This window comes from Gymnoscopelus braueri, assembly GCF_963280865.1.
Source record: "Gymnoscopelus braueri genome assembly, chromosome: 16".
Taxonomy (NCBI): Eukaryota; Metazoa; Chordata; class Actinopteri; order Myctophiformes; family Myctophidae; genus Gymnoscopelus; species Gymnoscopelus braueri.
The window spans coordinates 49,208,813-49,228,894 of record NC_137616.1 but is presented as its reverse complement, the minus strand read 5'-3'; the positions used below and the strand labels follow the sequence as shown (position 1 = coordinate 49,228,894).

The 20,082-nt window shown below is 40.9% G+C and overlaps 1 protein-coding gene across 1 annotated transcript in view; it reads right to left on the bottom strand.

Annotated features, from left to right (window-relative positions):
- The window catches only part of ddx1 (DEAD (Asp-Glu-Ala-Asp) box helicase 1), a 37,053-nt gene extending 20,907 nt beyond the window's left edge, over positions 1-16,146 (bottom strand). Inside the window, exons 1-13 of the mRNA XM_080453674.1 lie at positions 16,103-16,146; positions 15,342-15,393; positions 14,225-14,288; positions 13,180-13,209; positions 12,309-12,405; positions 10,253-10,300; positions 8,558-8,641; positions 6,544-6,627; positions 5,904-5,980; positions 4,782-4,854; positions 4,476-4,552; positions 2,176-2,290; positions 1,098-1,239 (exon numbers count right to left, since the gene is read on the bottom strand). Coding sequence (XP_080309800.1) covers positions 1,098-1,239; positions 2,176-2,290; positions 4,476-4,552; positions 4,782-4,854; positions 5,904-5,980; positions 6,544-6,627; positions 8,558-8,641; positions 10,253-10,300; positions 12,309-12,405; positions 13,180-13,209; positions 14,225-14,288; positions 15,342-15,393; positions 16,103-16,118 — 959 coding nt within the window. The 5' untranslated portion in view covers positions 16,119-16,146. The remainder of the gene's footprint in view (positions 1-1,097; positions 1,240-2,175; positions 2,291-4,475; positions 4,553-4,781; positions 4,855-5,903; positions 5,981-6,543; positions 6,628-8,557; positions 8,642-10,252; positions 10,301-12,308; positions 12,406-13,179; positions 13,210-14,224; positions 14,289-15,341; positions 15,394-16,102) is intronic.
- Between the last annotated feature and the right edge of the window lie 3,936 nt (positions 16,147-20,082).

Genomic DNA, 20,082 nt, shown 5'->3' with positions numbered 1-20,082 from the left:
CACCCACAACAACATGGGAGGAACATGCAAACTCCACAGTAGCTCTACTTCACGGGTCCAAAATGACAAACCCAAACCCTAATGATTTTTTTCCCCCCGAGACTAGATGTCAGTTATGCTCCATATTGAAACCTAGCAGCTACGTAGCAGCCTACAAGAAGAGACTACGACATTAAATTGCATGTTTTCACCTCGATTAAAAAAGGAATCCATGATCGCACACTCCACATGCGCATTTTGATTCCACGGTGGGATAGCTTTGATGCATAAACGCATCTAAGAAAAAATAAAACTACTGGTACTCGTCTTGGTGCCAAAAACTGGTTTTTAGAACTGTGGTTTAGAACAGTGGCTCTCAAAAAATAGCAGATATACAAGCTCATCACTTCGTGCAGCGCTGCGAGCTTGTACATCTGCTATTTTTATTTTTTACATTTTTGAATAATCTTGAAGTTATTTTTTGAACAGAAATTTTCTCTTCTGGGGGGGTCCCTGGCACAAAACATTTTCAGATGGGGGTGTCCGTGGTTAAATACATATCATTTTGGGGGTCCTTGACACGAGAAACTACTGCTTTAGACGGCCTTTGTAGAATGGGCCTCAGGCCTTAACCCTTTAAGACCGGGAACGCATCTGTGTGTCATTTTTAGATGTCTTTGGGCTATTCAAAAATAGTAGATCTACAAGCTCATAGCGCGGCACCGAGTGCAAAATCGGCAAAATCTTGGATTATATGCATTTTAAAGCGAACATTTGTAAAATACTTAGTTCCAGGAACCCCCAGAAGCAAAGATTAGATTTACAAATGTCCGCCAAAAAAAAGAAAAGATTTCAAATATTTGCACAACTTTTCATGATTTTTTAAAAAATAGCAGATCTACAAGCTCATAGCGCGGCACTCGGTGCCGCGCTATGAGCTTGTAGATCTGCTATTTTTGAATAGCCCAAAGCTAAGTGGTTAAAATGATTGTGACTCTAATTTGCCCCTGGGGACCCCCCGGTACCCAGCCAAGGACCACTGGTTGCGAACCACACACAGATGCCTTCCCGGTCTTAAAGGGTTAATGTGTTAAAAGCCCTTCAGAAGCTGCTCTTACCTCAGTTTGGGATTGTCCACATATTTCTTGAACTGGTTGACCACGTTGAGCGTCTGCTCAGCCAGCTCTTTGGACGGTTCAATGATCAGGGCTTTGGGTGCGTTGGATGTCGACGTCTTCACTTGGCTCACCTTGGCGCTGCCTGGAAACACATCGCAAAGACTTAAACTAAAACTAACTCAAATCTCTGTTATGCTACATAAGCCCCCCAGCGCCATCGTTCGGCCATGCCTCTGCCGTCGCTGAGTGAACGTGTGTGTGAACGTAATGATACGATATAACTAGGGCCGGGACTTTAAACGTGTTAATTTTGATCAATTAATTACAGAAAAAATAGAAAAAATATTAAAGGTTTCATGACGTTCAGTTTTACCACACATTAAAAGTCTTTGTCATGGTCCTTCAAACGTGTATAGAAAGTTTTAACAAAAAATTCCACTCCATTGATCCATGGCAGGTGTTTTTCTCTCACATTTCTAAAGCCTTTTCAACTGCAATGAAAAAATAAATCTTTGCCTGCGGGTGTCGCTGGTGAGGGATTTTGCCTGTCAATCATCGCCTCTGCTCCGCCCCCCCCCCCAAAGGAAAGGATAGGGGAGGGGAGGGGCGAGGAGGAGAGTGGGCGGGATTAATCGACTGTGACCTCACTGTCGAAGGGCCAAGCTCAGATTACTTTTCAGCCTAATTATTCAGAAAACCCCAGACCACAGAAAATCAGATTCAGTTGGGTGATTTTTTGGGTGTAATTGAGGTCATAAAACCCCAAATAAAACATTGAAAATAAAAAAAGTGAAAATGAATGTCATGATACCTTTAACGTGTTAATTTTGATCAATTAATTACAGAAAGAATATTAAAATAAATGTATTTTTATCGCACTGCGGAATGTTTCTCACCGGACGGGTTTCAGACGGACCGATCATACCGGCGCACCGACCAACGTTGTTCTCAGACAACAACAACCTGCTGTCAGCACGGTGCATGAAAACATGAAGGAAGATGGGCCTGCGTAGCCTGCTTTGATAATGTTGGGCTGGGCAAATCAGAATCTGTAAATGGAACAGAAGGAGACACAGACCTGTCTGAGAGGACTTGACGGTGTGTCCGTCCGTCGCCTGATCCAGAGCCACGAAACCGGCCTGAGGAGGATTCTTAAAGTCCTCGGCTCCAAAGTTGAACTGCAGCTCTGCATTCTGTGGCACACATAACAGGACACTCCAGAATGACAATCATCTTCGTGGTCACATCACAGGGTTTGTATTTTACCCTTTAACTCATTGGCCGCCATTATCGCATTAACGCGATCTAATAAATAGCGCGCTTGGCCGCCAGGATCGCATTAATGCGATCTAACGTCTTTATTGATCTTTATGCTCTGATCACGCTATTCTGTTATGAATCAGGCTAAGTTTCGGGTTCCACTTACTTCAACCACCACTGCATCCGGTTCCATGACTTGGGTTCCGTTTTCGGTTTTACATTTTTCCCCCCAGTCATTTTCGACCATAATAGGGAAACAAACGGTTTTTCACACGCTATGAAAAGCGATCGGAGACCATCCCCTCCTATAATCTATGGTCTGGGTGACGAACGGTCATCCCCGTTGTGTATCACAAAGTAATTTTCGGCGAAAACAGAATCTGAGACATTTCACTTCCGGTTCATGTGTTTCACTGTGTGAGTGGGTCTGGGAGGGGGCGAGTGTGATCGAGAGGCGATCAAGCTTGGTATGTGCTGCACTCTGGTGGTGGAACGATCAAAACGATTCAAGTGTCAAGGTAGACTTTCTAGATGTGAATTAAATAACAAAATAACGAAACAAAAAAACACGAAAATCGCTGGCAAGGGCTGCTATGAACGAGGTTTTAACTCTGGCAGTCAATGAGTTAAGACCTGAGGCCGATTCTACATGTCTCCTAAAATCTCAACATTTTTCTGAAAAACCTATGTTTCTATATCAGTGGTGCTCAATCTTTTTCATGTCGAGGACCCACAAAATTATATGTATTTGGCCGCGGACCCGCATCAAAATATTTTGTTCCAGGGACCCCCAGAAGCAAAGATTTGAGTAAAAATGTTCGCTTTAAAAATATATATATTCAAAGATTTGCACACATTTTCACGATTTTTCAAAAATAGCAGATCTACAAGCTCGTAGCGCGGCACTCGGTGCCGCGCTATGAGCTTGTATATCTGCTATTTTTGAATAGCCCAAAGTGTAAAATAATGTTTTTTAGCTCAGATCAAAAAATGACACAGTTCCAGGTCTTAATGGGTTAAAACAATTTAAAAAATCCATGTGCAGTTTGTCATTTTTGTGAGAAGGGAGAGGATAGAGAAAGATTAAGATCAGGAGCAGAAGTGAAAAGAAAAACGGAATAGAAAAGAAAAACGGAATAGAAACAACTCAAATAATGTTGTTCTGTAATGACGCCTTCAGTAAACACAAGGTAATGTGTTCAGTAGTGATGCCTTCAGTAAACACAAGGTAATGTGTTCAGTAGTGATACCTTCAGTAAATGTGTTCAGTAGTGATGCCTTCAGTAAACACAAGGTAATGTGTTCAGTAGTGATACCTTCAGTAAACACAAGGTAATGTGTTCAGTAGTGATGCCTTCAGTAAACACAAGGTAATGTGTTCAGTAGTGATACCTTCAGTAAACACAAGGTAATGTGTTCAGTAGTGATACCTTCAGTAAACACAAGGTAATGTGTTCAGTAGTGATACCTTCAGTAAACACAAGGTAATGTGTTCAGTAGTGATGCCTTCAGTAAACACAAGGTAATGTGTTCAGTAGTGATACCTTCAGTAAACACAAGGTAATGTGTTCAGTAGTGATGCCTTCAGTAAACACAAGGTAATGTGTTCAGTAGTGATACCTTCAGTAAACACAAGGTAATGTGTTCAGTAGTGATACCTTCAGTAAACACAAGGTAATGTGTTCAGTAGTGATGCCTTCAGTAAACACAAGGTAATGTGTTCAGTAGTGATGCCTTCAGTAAACACAAGGTAATGTGTTCAGTAGTGATGCCTTCAGTAAACACAAGGTAATGTGTTCAGTAGTGATGCCTTCAGTAAACACAAGGTAATGTGTTCAGTAGTGATACCTTCAGTAAACACAAGGTAATGTGTTCAGTAGTGATGCCTTCAGTAAACACAAGGTAATGTGTTCAGTAGTGATACCTTCAGTAAACACAAGGTAATGTGTTCAGTAGTGATACCTTCAGTAAACACAAGGTAATGTGTTCAGTAGTGATACCTTCAGTAAACACAAGGTAATGTGTTCAGTAGTGATACCTTCAGTGAACACAAGGTAATGTGTTCAGTAGTGATACCTTCAGTGAACACAAGGTAATGTGTTCAGTAGTGATACATACCTTGAGCACACAGGAGGCGTAGAAAGCCTGGTTCTTCACATGCTGGGGGATTTCAAACGCCAAACCCAGGTCAGTGCCTGAGAGGAGAAAAAGGGAGAAAAGTGGATTCAAAAAGATAATCTGAGTGAGATATTCCACTGAACCACAAAACCCTTTCGCTTTGTTTTAGTCTGCAACACCACGTGCCCACGATTAGGGCGGCAGGTTTGAAGTAGTTAATGGTGTCCGACCAATGACATGTGTTTGTGCTGTAGCGGTTGACTTTGATACCGGCACCAATCAGAACGCAGCTTATAAACCCCGTACCGTTTTTGGAGAAGGAGATGTGACCGTTGTCCAGATCCATGGAGCATCCGATGGTGTCGTGCATGGTGAACTCCTGTAGGGGGCAACAGAACCAACATCGGTTGTTATTACTCGACGTCCCGCTTCAACAGACATACAGAACACGGGGCATAAATGCATTAGTAGGCACGTCTTGACCCTACCAATATGGCGGCCACTAAGCTGAACAGCAACGACCAATGCTTTATCCAAGTCATATATATATATATATATATATATATATATATATATATATATATATATATATATATATATATATATATATATATATATATATATATATATATATGGCCGTGGTTCTCAAAGTGGGGTCAATAGTTCCATGAGGGGGTTCCAAATTGATTGATTGAATTGATTGAATATTTTATTAGGCAAAAAAATGTAAAACAGCACAGTTACATTTAAAATACTTTGTCTAACAGGTCCGTTCATAAAAGTCCTTGCGGACTTGTTTCAAATGAGGGCCTTGGTATTCAATTCATAGGCATATATAGTGGCACCACAGTTCAAATATCATTACAAAATAAACAGCAAAAAAAATGTACAACAAAAAAAAAAAAAAAGAGGGGGAAAAAAAAATATGTACAAGAACAGGGGGGGGGGGGAGGGTCTGCATGGACCCTTACGGTAGGGGTCTTCAACCTTTTCAGGCCAAGGACCAACTGAGAGAAGCAGGGACCCCCCACTATATATTACATAAAATTGTGTTGCAGATTAAAGCTTTTCCTAGATGTTGGATTCATGTTAATGTGTATTTTCAGACATTTAACCACTTAAACCGTCAATAGTTAGTAAACTTTCACTCTGTACTTGGTCTGCTCTTTTTTCCCCTCTTTGCCGAAAATGGCCGATCTACAAGCTCACAACGCCTCGCGCTGCGAGGCGTTGTGAGCTTGTCTAAAGTTGTCCTTAGAATAGGGATGCTAGGGTTCAAGTAGTTTAAAAAACAATGATCCTATCACACAGAGATTTGGCGGACCCCCTGTAGCAACTCTGAGGACCCCCTAAGGGTCCCGGACCCCCTGTTGAAAACCCCTGCCTCACGGTATCATTTTGAACACTCTGAAGAGTCTATGGTCTTACCTCTCCGTAGCTGTCAAACTGCTTGTTGTGCGACTTCTTTCCGGTCCCACCGAAACCAAAGCCGTACTTATCGGTTCCTGGGTAGAGAGGTCAGATGTTTGTACAGTGTGAGTGAGCGCTCTGTTGACCTTTAGCTTGATTTGGAAGTAATCTTGTACGTCCAAAACAGAAGGATCTACTGCTAACTGGTTGTTGAGTGTTAATGTAACTCTGGGAGAGTTAGATCAACACATTAAAACCGGGAAAACACCGGTGTCATTTTACATTTTAGCAACATACAGTAGTATTTTCAGAAAACTCTTAAAAATAAAAATAGCAGATATACAAGCTCACAAGCGCCTCACTTCATGCCACACTGCGAGCTTGTACATCTGCTATTTTTGAAAATTTTTGAAAATTTGTGAAAGTGTTGAAACAAACATTTTTTTCACAAATCTTCTATTCTAGGGGTCCCTGGCACAAATCATTTTCAGATGGGGGTCCGTGTGGCCAAGTAACTACATAGTACCTATAGTTTTGTGGGTCCTCCTTGGCACGAAAAATAACTACTGATTTAGAAGGCATTGGTAGAATGGGCGTCAGGGTCTGAATGGGTTAACAGAGGATTTAACAGTGTAGGGGTGGTGATAACATAACGTACCTAGATCCAGAGCCGCCTGACTGGTGGACCAGCCCACACGACACAGACCCTGGTCATGACACGACACCTCGTAGTAGTACTTCCCTGCGCACGCACATACACACATACAAAGAAAATGGTGCACAAACAATATTAGTTCGGCCACAATGACAGGAAATACAATACTCTATAAACATCAACGATTTAATTGCCAACATAAATTCAGATACCATATAAAGAAGACCACAAATGGCATGTACACACACACACACACACACACACACACACACACACACACACACACACGGGGGTGATGAAGATGCTGCGCTGTGAGTGACTGTGTGGTAATTTCGAGGGCACAGATCACCTAATCATGTGTTATGGTCAGACAGTTGAATATACTGCATAGAGATGCACAATATTTACATTTTGGCCAAATATCAGATTAATTGCATTGGTCAAATTAATCAATACCGATATTGCAATACAAGTTTCCAGGAGGGTTTGTCTTGTACCCGTTATACAGTAACTGTGATTCTGGGTGCAGATGCAGACTTCTAATAAACAGTGCATTCTTATTACCTCATTTATTGGGCCTACTGATGCAAATATTAATTCAAACTTGAATGCAATACAAATGTAACATTTATGTTTTACTTTTCCAACTTGTGTGCTTTCACTTGCTCCACAGGTAAACCCTTTGAAAGCTTCCCCAGAAAACACTGGTTGAATGCTGCAGGCCTTCAATCGTCACAAAAGGCCTTTTTTTCAGATTGACATTCAAACAGAAGTACTATGAAATAAGAATACCGGGATTATATTGCCGATACCGAAATGATTTCTATGATGAACATTAACACCTAATCTGCCAGAATTATTTCCGATTTTTTGCTGTAGACTGCCAGAGATTTTTCATTGAAAAAAAAAGTACTCAGGAGCCGAGATACAGAATTTTTAAGTTTTAAGTTAACAAGGAAGTGGATAGGAGTTTAAATCTTCGATAAATCATATCTCCTTGGTCTTTGGGTCAAAAAACAACGCAGATCTGAACGCAGATCTGCGTCTTTGGCAGCCAGGCGAGAAATTAATTAGAACGCAGATATGCGTCTTTGGCAGCCAATGTGTTAATTGTGCATCCCTAACTGTAGACTTCTTATTTCTGATAAAGGAAGAAATCCCACACACTGTCTTTCTTCACTTACAGCATAAAATAAATCATGTTTTGAAGAGAACAACGTTTCAGTTAAACTGACCACCATCATGCAGCTCTCTCTCTCTTCAATACATTCTGCTGTAAGTCAAGACAACGTGCAGCATGTCTTCCTCTTCTTATGCATTGGTTGTTCCCTCCTCCTCCTCCTCCTACGCCCCTGTCCTGCTATGTGGGTAAAGCAGGGGTCTTCAACAGGGGGTCCGGGACCCCTAGGGGGTCCTCAGAGTTACTACAGGGGGGGCCGGCAAATCTTTGTGATTTTTACATTAACCACTTCAACCAAGCATCCCTATTCTGAGGAGAACTTTAGCCAAAAACAGCAGATCTACAAGCACACAACGCCTCGCGCTGCGAGGCGTTGTGTGCTTGTAGATCTGCTGTTTTCGGCAAAGAGGTTTGGTGTAGGGGGAAAAAAAGAGCAGACCAAGTACAGAGTGGGTCAAGTTTACTTAGTATGTGAGGTTTATGGGGTTGAAAGTCTGAAAACACACATTCCAACACTGATGACAGTCCTGTCAAACAAGTCTATGACGCTATCTATGAAATCTATGAAAAGATTATATTCTATACAATATATAATGGGGGTCCCTGCTTTATCTCTCTCTCAGCCAAGGGGTCCTTGGCCTGAAAACGTTGAAGACCCCTGGGGTAAAGTATGTAAAAAGACTTTACTTAGACATTTGACGTAAATGATCATTTTGTTAAAATGATCAATCAACTGTTTACTTAGACATTTGACTTAAATGATCATTAAAATGATCAATCAACTGGTCTTGCTTTCAGCTTTGGGAGGAATGTGTGTGTCTTGCTGCAACGGATTACCTTTGGTGATTCCTTTAGTGGATCTGCAGCCGTGCCACTCTTTAAACTCCCTGCTTTGACAACACATTCCATCTGGACCGATGGCTGAGAGGACAGGATGGAGAGACACATGAGAGAGGACAGGATGGAGAGACACATGAGAGAGGACAGGATGGAGAGACACATGGGAGAGGACAGGATGGAGAGACACATGGGAGAGGACAGGATGGAGAGACACATGGGAGAGGACAGGATGGAGAGACACATGAGAGAGGACAGGATGGAGAGACACATGAGAGAGGACAGGATGGACAGACACATGGGAGAGGACAGGATGGAGAGACACATGAGAGAGGACAGGATGGAGAGACACATGAGAGAGGACAGGATGGACAGACACATGGGAGAGGACAGGATGGAGAGACACATGAGAGAGGACAGGATGGAGAGACACATGAGAGAGGACAGGATGGACAGACACATGGGAGAGGACAGGATGGAGAGACACATGAGAGAGGACAGGATGGAGAGACACATGAGAGAGGACAGGATGGACAGACACATGGGAGAGGACAGGATGGACAGACACATGGGAGAGAGACAAATTCAAAGGAGCTTTATTGGAATGAGAAAACATACGTTTACATTGCCAAAGCAAGTGTCAAAATATAATAAAAACGGTTAAAGACTAGAAAAAGTGCTCCTCGGAGCACAGGTCTCCCGCCAGGTCAGGTAGGTTATTGTGGGCCAGCAATGTTCGGAATTCGCCGATCAGGATGGAATATGAAACATCAGATGGATCCGTCTTGATCACTTGACTAGATATATTGTGTACCGATTTGCGTGATGTTTGGACAACATTTGTAAGAGTAATAATTTTTTTTTTTTTGCAAAAATAGCCCTCCTAGTGGCGCTATAATAGGGCAGTGTAAAAGGGTGGCATTTGTTCCTCAACGTAGTGCGAATGTGGGTGCAGTTTCACCGCAATCGGTCGCTGCGTTCACGATTTGCGTTCACGATTTGCGGCATTTTGTTAAAAACACGCCACTCCTGCAAACTTTAGATGTCAAACTTAGCCAATCAGGATGGAATATGAAAAATCAAGCAGATCAAACAATTTGTTTTGCAAAAATCGGCCTCCTGGTGGCGCTATAACAGGCCCATGTGAAGAAAAAAAACAGTTCCGCTGCGATCAAGCCAACGGTGCCGGAAATTAGCTGTTCACAGACGGAACCACGGACGGACGGACAGACAGGGTGCAAAACATAGTCTCGGCCATGCCTTTCGGCCTGGCGGAGACATAAATGGGGAAAGTATATACAGCTGGGGGTACAGCATTGTGTTAAACAGAACTGTCACATTGTGTCGTTATATACACGTCATATATACAGGGTATTTATAAAGCTTTTTGAAACAAATAGCAGCAATCTTTTGCAGTCACTTTTGGGACAATAAGCATTTTTTTCTCAAAAGAATAGTATACAAAAAAAAGCCTCAGATTTAAAATGTGTTTAGAGGTAGCAGCTCTGTTTCTACTGTATGTGCAGTAGGTCTAGAGGTCTACTCTGTACAGGAACTCAAACTCAATGACACATGGGAGGACAAAATGACTAAGCTCAATTCAATGAACACAGTGAAAGATCGCCATCTAGTGTTTCAATGCAGCATTAAAAACATGACATGTCTTCTTGATGAAGTGTTTTTTTTTCTACTCACCAAACGCTGGGCTGCGGTCGTAAGGGTTCATCTGCCATTTGTTAAACACTGGAGACAAAACACAGTGGAAACCAGCGGTTAATTTGTTAACCCGTTAAAGTCATCAGTGCAACATGCGTTTTTACCTGAAAACCCTTTGCTTCTGGGGGTCCCTGGAACAAAAGGAATTGAGATGGGGGGGTGTCTGCGGCCAAATACATATCATTTTGGGGGTCCTTGACATGAAAGTAGTAGTGTATATTTGTCTGTCTGTCATTAAATGTTTCTATGAATTGAGTACAAAAGACCCCAATGGAAACAAGCCATAGTCTTTCTTGGGTTTTAAATCCTCTTAGCAGACCTTGTATTGAACTATACTTTCCTGTGCTTTTTTTTTGCAAACTGCTAATAAAGTATTAAGTCAATAAGTATTCAAAAAGTTTGAGAGCCACTGATATAAACAACGTATCCTGTAGGCCTGACTTCTTCAGAGGCACTGACTGATGTAGCAACTATTGACCAAGTGGTCAGCAATACATTAACCCATCGAGGCCTGAGGTTCCGATTCTGCAAAATGTCTTCTAAATCCTAACGGTATTCTGAAAAACCTATGTTTCTATATCAGTGTTGCTCAAACATTTTCATGTCAAGGACCCCCAAAATTATATGAATTTGGCCGCCGACCCCCATCTCAAAATATTTTGTTCCAGAGACCCTCAGAAGCAAAGATTTGAGTTAATGTTTGCTTTAAAAGAATATATATAATGAATGAAATTTTAATTTTCGTGTCATGCCACCATTTTGGCCCAACCCATATGGGATTATATGACACATTACACAGAAAGAAAACAAGACATTAACAGTCCATTAACAGTCCTTCCTGTTCATATTACGTCCTTCCTTATAACATACCACTTAAATAAAACATGCGTACAGTACTTATATGAACAAAATAAGAACAAAAAAGACAATGCCATTTTACATATAAATGGTCCTCCTCCTCATTGACCAGGCCTTGACAAGAAATGAAGCAGATGAAAAAATGTCATGTTGAAAGAGACGTTTCAGTTTCTCTGAATCATCCAACCACACAAATTCATACTTAGGATCTACCTTATTAAAAAGTCTCTGCCTTATAGAGTTGTAGAATGGACAATACAAAACAAAATGCATTTCATTTTCAATGTCATTAAGATCACACAAACCACATAATCTATCCTCCTACAACCGTGCCTACATATCTACCCGTCTCAATATGAAGACCAAGTATGCCAGCCCTGATTTGAGCACGTAGGCTTCGTTTCTTTTTTGACAAATGATACAATACATAATTTTCTGGACAATAGACATGCTTTATCTCACAATAAGTACGGAGCTTTGGTTTACACCATATATCCAGAGCCCATCTGTCCTTTATTTGTTGAAAAATAGTTTATTTTATTACCATAGTCTCTACTTTTTCTTTATTATAAAAATGGTCTTCATATACCCTGCTCTCAAAATAATGTCATACATGTCCGTAGCCCAGGCGCCCTTGATCAAAATGTCCCACTCGAAGACCTTTCTTACAATTCTATTGGTGTTCAGCCCCAGTATTCTATTCCACAAACGTACCATGTGCTCACTCCACCGTACCTCATTGGGTTCCCACCCCATATCTCCCATGATGGCCAGGGTTGGCGTAAATTTGTGTATTTGTGAAGTAAAAGTATTGGAAATTGGACATGCTCAAGTAAAGTACAAATACCTCAGAATTGTACTTAACCCATTAAGACCTGGAACGCATTTGTGTCACTTTTAGATTTCTTTAGGCTATTCAAAAATAGCAGATATACAAGCTCATAGCGCGGCACCGAGTGCCGCGCTACGAGCTTGTAGATCTGCTATTTTTGAAAAATCTTGAAAAAAAAAAATGTATTTTCCAAAAACAGTTTTTTTAAGAATCGCCTCAGGTCTTAAAGGGTTTAAGTACAGTACTTAAGTAAATGTACTTAGTTACTTTACACCACTGGTGTACAGTAGGTTTTCTCACCTGTACCTCCTCCATAGAACATGTGTGTACAGTGGGTTTTCTCACCTGTACCGCCGGTCTTGACTGAAGCTCGGCCCTTCTTGCCTTCCTGCTGGTCCTTCAGCGTCTCGTAGACGATCTGGATCACCGGGATGCTGAAGGCCTGGACGACACATGATGCTGATGCTATCACATCATGCACTCTGTATACGTGTGTGTGTGTGTGTGTGTGTGTGTGTGTGTGTGTGTGTGTGTGTGTGTGTGTGTGTGTGTGTGTGTGTGTGTGTGTGTGTGTGTGTGTGTGTGTGTGTGTGTGTGTGTGCGCGCGCGAGCGTAATATCTTTATTGTTTTAGTTTATAGATGTGAAATAGTCGTGACGATTCGTCACGCTCTGAGAAATGTCATGTAAGTGTAAATGTAACACTCTGAGTTAACCCATTGAGACCTGAAGCCGATTCTACATGTCTCCTAAATCCCAACAGTATTCTGAAAATGTGTATGTATGTTTCTATGTCAGTGGTGCTCAATCTTTTTCATGTCAAGGACCCTCAAAATGTTATGTATTAGGCCACGGACCCCCATCAAAATATCTTGTTCCAGGGACCCCCCCAGAAGCAAAGATTTGAGTTAAAAATATTCGCTTTAAAAATATATATATTCAAAGATTTGCACACATTTTCACGATTTTTCAAAAATAGCAGATCTACAAGCTCGTAGCGCGGCACTCGGTGCCGCGCTATGAGCTTGTATATCTGCTATTTTTGAATAGCCAAAATGTTAAATAAAGCTTTTTAGCTCAAAACTAAAAATGACACAGTTCCAGGTCTTAATGGGTTAAATTAACACCAAGGATTTAGCCGATTATCTGACATTTTACATGATTTTGCACAGATCAAATGTTGGATAATGATTGAGTATAGGCTACTTAGTACTTACCCCTGTTTTGCCGCTGCCCGTCTCAGCTGCCTACAATCACATATAAACACAATAGTTTAATAAAGGATTAAAGTGACCACGTACATTTACTCTGTCCTGTACTTAATTACAATTCTGATTGTGGACTTTTCATTTACTTGAGTATTTCCATTTTTTTGATACTTTATACTTCTACTCTACTACATCTCAGAGACAAATATTGTACGATTTTCTTCACTACAATTATTTAACAGCGTTAGTTACTAGTGACTTTACTGGGAGTATATTTGGATGCCAATATTTGTGTACTTTTATTACGCAAGTACATCTTTTCAACACAGGACTTTTACTGGTTATAAAGTAAGGCCTATTGCTACTTTTACTTCTGAGCACTTCTTCTACCACCACGGGGTGTGTGTGTGTGTGTGTGTGTGTGTGTGTGTGTGTGTGTGTGTGTGTGTGTGTGTGTGTGTGTGTGTGTGTGTGTGTATTAGAGATGGCATGCACCTTTGACCTTAGCCTAGAGGAAGTCATCATGACCATAAGGTCGGTCATTAAATACCAACCACTCCTACATCCCATCTCAGAGCTGGGCCATAGGTGCAGACTATTTGTTTTTATATTTGACAGCCTATAGGACATTATACCCACAGACGGGTTGTTAGAGGGTTCCAACAACTGGGGATGTCCCCAAAAAGGAGACAAAAAGGCTGGCAAAGTATTGTGCTGTCTCTGCTGTAATTGGCAGACGCCACATATGGCGGAGACGCTGTTACTTATACCTATAGAGTACTGAGTGATATACTGTTACTTATACCTATAGAGTACTGAGTGATATACTGTTACTTATACCTATAGAATACTGAGTGATATACTGTTACTTATACCCGCAGAGTACTGAGTGACATGCTTATTGTATCATGAAGACATAGGCCATTATTTTGTGAATGTTTCTCCTTTATGTGGACATAAATGAATGGTTACAGTGTGTGTGTGTGTGTGTGTGTGTGTGTGTGTGTGTGTGTGTGTGTGTGTGTGTGTGTGTGTGTGTCTCTCTCTCTCTCACCATAAGGACATCCCCTCCTCCTAGAATCAGGGGGATGGACTCTGCCTGGATGTCGGTAGGGAGCCTGGAATAACAGGGATGGAATTAAAACAACATCAATGACTCTTTGGTAGAGGTTTGGGTTGTGTAGTTTATCTTGTTATGATGTAATTACAAATGTTAGTGAGATAGCTCTTGCTAGAAGCTTATTATTATTATTATTATTACTATTATTTGAAGATCTGGATCTTCTTCCTAATTGAAATTGTAAAATCAACATGAAGTGTTGTTTTAATTAAAAAATAATATTATGCGTGTGTACTAAAAATAGTGACTTTGACACCCGTTTCACGGTTCTATGTAAGTCCATGAGGAGACTATTTTAGATATCAATTTCGCCTTAAGAGGGGGTTCCCCAGCAAAATAGTTAACATAGCATCACAATCATGTTTACCACTTTATCCATGTATATGTTGGTTTTCAAAAATAGCAGATCTACAAGCTCACAAGCAGGCTTTGTTATATCTGCTACTTTTGAAAATGTTTGAATGATTTTTTTTTTTTTTTACATAAATCTTGTCTTCTGGGGGGTCCTTGGCACAAAAACTTTTCAGGTGGTGGTCCGCGACCAAATACATATCAATGTGGGGGTCCCATGGCATGAAAACGTTTAAGAACCACTGCCTGGTGTATGTACACAATACAAATAAACAGAGTACATAATAATACAGTAATAATAATACTACTACTGCTACAGCAGGGGTCTTCAACAGGGGGTCCTCAGAGTTACTACAGGGGGTCCGCCAAATCTTTGTGTGATAAGATTATTTTTTTAACATGAACCACTTGAACCCTAGCATCCCTTTTCTGAGGAGAACCTTTGCCAAAAATAGCCGATCTACAAGCTCACAACGCCTCGCGCTGCGATGCATTGTGACCTTGTAGATCGGCTATTTTTGGCAAAGAGGCATAGGTGTAGAGGGGAAAAAAGAGCAGACCAAGTAAACAAAAAAAGTTCAATCTGAAACACAATTTTATACAATATAGAGGGGGTCCCTGCTTCATCTCTCTCTCAGCTAGGGGGTCCTTGGCCTGAAAACGTTGAAGACCCCTGGTTTACAAACCACTTGTCACTTACAACCAGTCCATCTCCTCCGCAGCCTGACCGATCTCAGTCATCACCCCCATTTCTGTGGAATTAAAAACACATTCAGGTTCTTCGTAAAAATATGTTATATATAACTCTCGTTAGAGTCTTAGCTCCACCCCCACCCGGTTTCCACTGAAATGTCATCGGTAAAGCCCGTATTTCTCCAAACATGTACTAAATGCAAAATATAAAGGTGCTTACCCGCTTGCCCTAAATGTTAACTAGGTGTCCGGTGTGTTTGTGTAATGTATTAGTGCATATTCTTCAATAAAGAAGTGTTTTAATCCCGTCTGTGGCCGATTCTGAAGGAATTCCCCACAGCGCGGTAGCGATGGGGCGCATCCGGTGAAAACCGGAATTACACCCAATGTTAAACTGGAAGTAAACGAGGAGGGAAAAGATGGTGTTCGGCCACAGACGGGATTAAAACATTCTTTATTGTAACATAATGCACTAATACATTACACAAACACACCGGACACCTAGTTAACATTCGGGGCAAGCGGGTAAACACCTTATATTTTGCATTTTGTACATGTTTGGAGATATACGGGCTTTGCTGGTGACATTGCTGTGGAAACTGTGGGGGGTGGAGCTAAGACTCTCGTAGAGATAAAACATGTCAACATCGATAAAAAAAAATACATACGAGAGTCTTGATCTAAGGCTATAGTGATCTCTGGTTTAATAAGGTTGTAGCAGAAGGATTATTTAACGTCTGTATTGTAATAAAACAAGGTTCTTCTCACCGCCAAACGCAGCCATGTTGTTGATAACGTTGCAGAATTATTCTACCGACAACCGGATGTGACGTGTATTGTGACAGGATGAGGGTGCGATCCCTTCAACGGTTCGTGCGGAGAAACACGGTCTATCGTTTATTAGTTCCGTTTAGAGTATTGACAAATCTTGGAACATTTTGTGCAAATCTTTGAATATATTTTAACATTTTAACACAAATCTTTGCTTCTGGGGGGTCCCTGGCACAACATATTTTCAGATGGGGGTCCCCGGCCAAATATATATCAATGTGGGGGTCCCTGGCATGAAAAAGCACTGGTTTAGAGTATGTGGCAGTGGTTATCATTCAACAGTGCTTGCAGTGGTGGTCGAAAAAGTACTCAATTTATTTACTTAAGTAAAAGTATCAATACTGCCATGTAGAAATACTCTGTAAGTTAAAAAAAAAAGCCGGAATTCTAAATTGACTTGAGTAATAGTACAAAAGTATTAGTATCAAAATGTACTTAAAGTACCAAAAGTAGAAAGTACTCATTATGCAAAAAACGTCCCATTTCACAAGTTTTCAAATAAAATATATGCAAATCTTTTGAAAATAGCAGATCTACAAGCTGGCGACGCGCTGTGAGCTTGTAGATCTGCTATTTTCAAATGGCCTAAATGTATACAGGGAAGTGGTAAATGTATGTTTTGTAATAATAATCACAATCTACAAAGTAGTAACTAAAGGTTTCATAATCATAGTAGAGTAAAAGTACAATAGTTGCCTCTGAGATGTAGTAGAGTAGAAGTAAAAGTACTGGCTATTGTAAATACTCCAATAAAGTAAAAATGCCTCAGAATTGTAGTACAGTACTTGAGTAAATGTACTTAGTTACTTTACACCACTGAGTGTTTGGAAAGTAATTCTTGATTTAATTTAATTTACTTAAGTATACTTTCCCCAATACTATTTGTATACGTATTATTATTGTATTGTATTTTAATTAAGTACAGTTTTGAGGTATTTCTTTTTTTACTTTACTTTATTTCCATTCCTGATTCTTCTTAGAGTCAGATCATAAATTGTATTTTTTACTCCACTGTCTGCGGTGGAGTGGTGCATGGCGCCCTCTTGTGGCACAACTCTAAAACTACAACATCAGTGATGAGTGAGAAGAAACGTTTCATGAATCATTGTGCCCAATAATCAATATGTGCCCGCGAGAAAGTCGCACGCAAGGCGCCGGCCGTTACTCTTTCTCATGCTATACAACAAACATGTGGAATGCCCTACCCAAAGGAGTAAAGGAGTGTAAAACCCTACTCACTTTCAAAACTGCCCTAAAGAATCACCTTCAAGGAGGAGTTCACCCAAAAAATGACTTATTTTCTATCAATTGCACACCCTATGAACGAAGCCTTGAATCCATGGATTCTTTTTGTCACATTCTTAAGCTAATAATTTGTTTCCCGTCTCCTACCGGCTAATGTATCCGGTAGGAGACACAAAGTAGATTATTTGTGTCTCCTACCGGAAATACACACGGTCATCAAATTATTGTTTTAGGAATGCCACAAAAACAAAAATAAATCCATGAAATCAAGGCTTCATGGGGTGTGTAATTGATAGAAAATAAGCAATTTTTTGGGTGAACTCCTCCTTTCAGGAGGCTGCAATTCCAAACTGGCCCCTGACAAAGTCTTAACCTATACCCCCCCCGCTCCCCTCCTCCTAAAACTGTCTATTGTACATATTTCTTGTTTTTCATACCAGTAACCTGTAAGCTGATTGTATGACGTTCTGCATAGTAGTGTATATTTGTATGTCTTCTTAAATGTCATCATGATTTGAGTGCACGGGGATCTCATTTTAAATAAGCCAAGTGCTTTTATGAGTGATCCAGTTTATAGGACATTGTATTGGGAATGTAGCCTACTTCCATGTACTTGTACCATGTCTTTCTAAATAAAGTATCCAATCAATCAAAAAAGTTAACACCTATAGAACAATAGATCTAGAACAATAGCGCAGACAGAGTGAAAGGAGGTTCAGACAGAGGAATGTAAACAACCCCACCCAGCCATTCCAGGCCCTTGTAAACCTGCTCTGTGAAGGGGGCGTCAACATCTGTCACTTGGTAGCGGCGGCCGTTGTTGGGTAGAAAGTAGAAAGCACTCAATATGCAAAAACGTCCCATTTCACAAGTTTTCAAATAAATGTATGCAAATCTTTTGAAAATAGCAGATCTACAAGCTTGTGTAGCAGTATGGGCGTGGGTTTCCACGCTGCCATCCTCCGCCCACTCATCAGTGGGCTGATTGACAACAGTATTAAGGCAACGCACCCTCAAACTCAGTTAGCTGTCTGTCTGTCTCCACACCGGTCCACTACTTGTTCAGGCTGGCCTGTTGGGCTCACCTGTCGGTATCTGCATCGCGCACCAGCGCAGGTATGTCTCTCCGTCTTGCTGTTTATGCAACTGTCTTGTACTGTGTGGCGCATGGTCGTGAACTTGACCATGACCGTTTGTGTCATTTGTAGCCTCGGTGTGTTTATCCACCTCGTCGGCGTTTTACGCCCAGTCCGGTGTTGGCTTCACGCTGCACAACGGGTACGTTGGTGGTCCTTCCTCTCCACATTATAACCAATTAATTCTATGTCTTAGCGGCACTATAATAATCATGGCCTTTATATTACTACAGTTATTCCTACCGGTGTCCGCCGCTGCAAGCGGGCCATCAGGGCTTCCGCCTTTGCTGCATAGCGGTACGTCCCTGTGTGTCTCTCTGCTCCTGTCTTAGTGAACATTAGTATTATAAATTGGTAGAGTGACACGGCCACTTATCGTTTCAGGCACTGTGATACCACCTGCTGCTCTGCTGCTTTTGATTCACCCACGTCTGTATTACAAAACCCTTCTTGTTGACGCTCCTCGCTGAGGTTCTCCTCTCCCCGTTCCTAAACGGCGTGGACCAACTGGCTCAGCTGAGCGTACACCCTCATATGGGTTTAGAGCATTATTTCCTGACGCAACTGTCTCCCCTCAGGCTCTCAGCCAGCCTTATTGTTTAGTTGTTTATTATTTAGCGTTATCGCTCATTCTGTTTATTTGCTTATTATTGCTTTTGTTTTGTTATTTAGTGTTGTCTATTTTGTTGTTAATTGTCTTATTTGGTTATTTGCTTTAGTATTATTGTTTATTTTGTGGTTATTTACTTTGTTTGTTCCCTATAAATACGGCCTACAGACGGCACTCTAGTATAATTATACCTATCTATATATATATATATATATATATATATATATATATATATATATATATCCTCTATAATAGATATATATATATACTACCAATTGTAATAGATAGATATATATATTTGATACTAATTGATTAAGTCTTATGTTCTTGGCACCACTTAAAGCTTGATCTCCTATCTTGCAGGCCTGTGGCTGGGGACCCTTTGGCGTGAGGGAGCAGGTGGCGGCTGCCCAGTGGGTTGTGGTAATCCTCCTTCCCCCTTTTGCTTTGCTGTGTTTATAGTTTGAAGTTGTTTTGCTGTGCCATATCGGGGAACCCTTCCTCTGGGTCAGCCGGCCTGCTCCGCCTCCCCCTTATCCCCCAGCACTGGTCCCATAGGTTTTATTATTATTATGTGCATTGCCCCACTGGATTTTAGCATATTAAACATTTCTGCTATTTTATTATTGATGAGTTTACTCTGTACCATATTTACAAATAAAGCTTTTTGTACATTGATCTAAAAACACTGTTTCTGCCTTTTATCATTTATGTACCACGAACTTGTGTGAGGAGTAATAGATGTTCAGGTGTTTGGTTTATATTAATAATATTTCCTGGGGTGCAACTCCCCAGGTGGCGTAGTTGGCTATATTATATAATTATCCATACCGCCCTGCTACAAATTGGCGTGGGTCGGCAGGACGTACAGATCAAAGGCAGAGACGTGTTTAGCTTTATTTTTGTATTTTTCTGTTCTGTTGTTA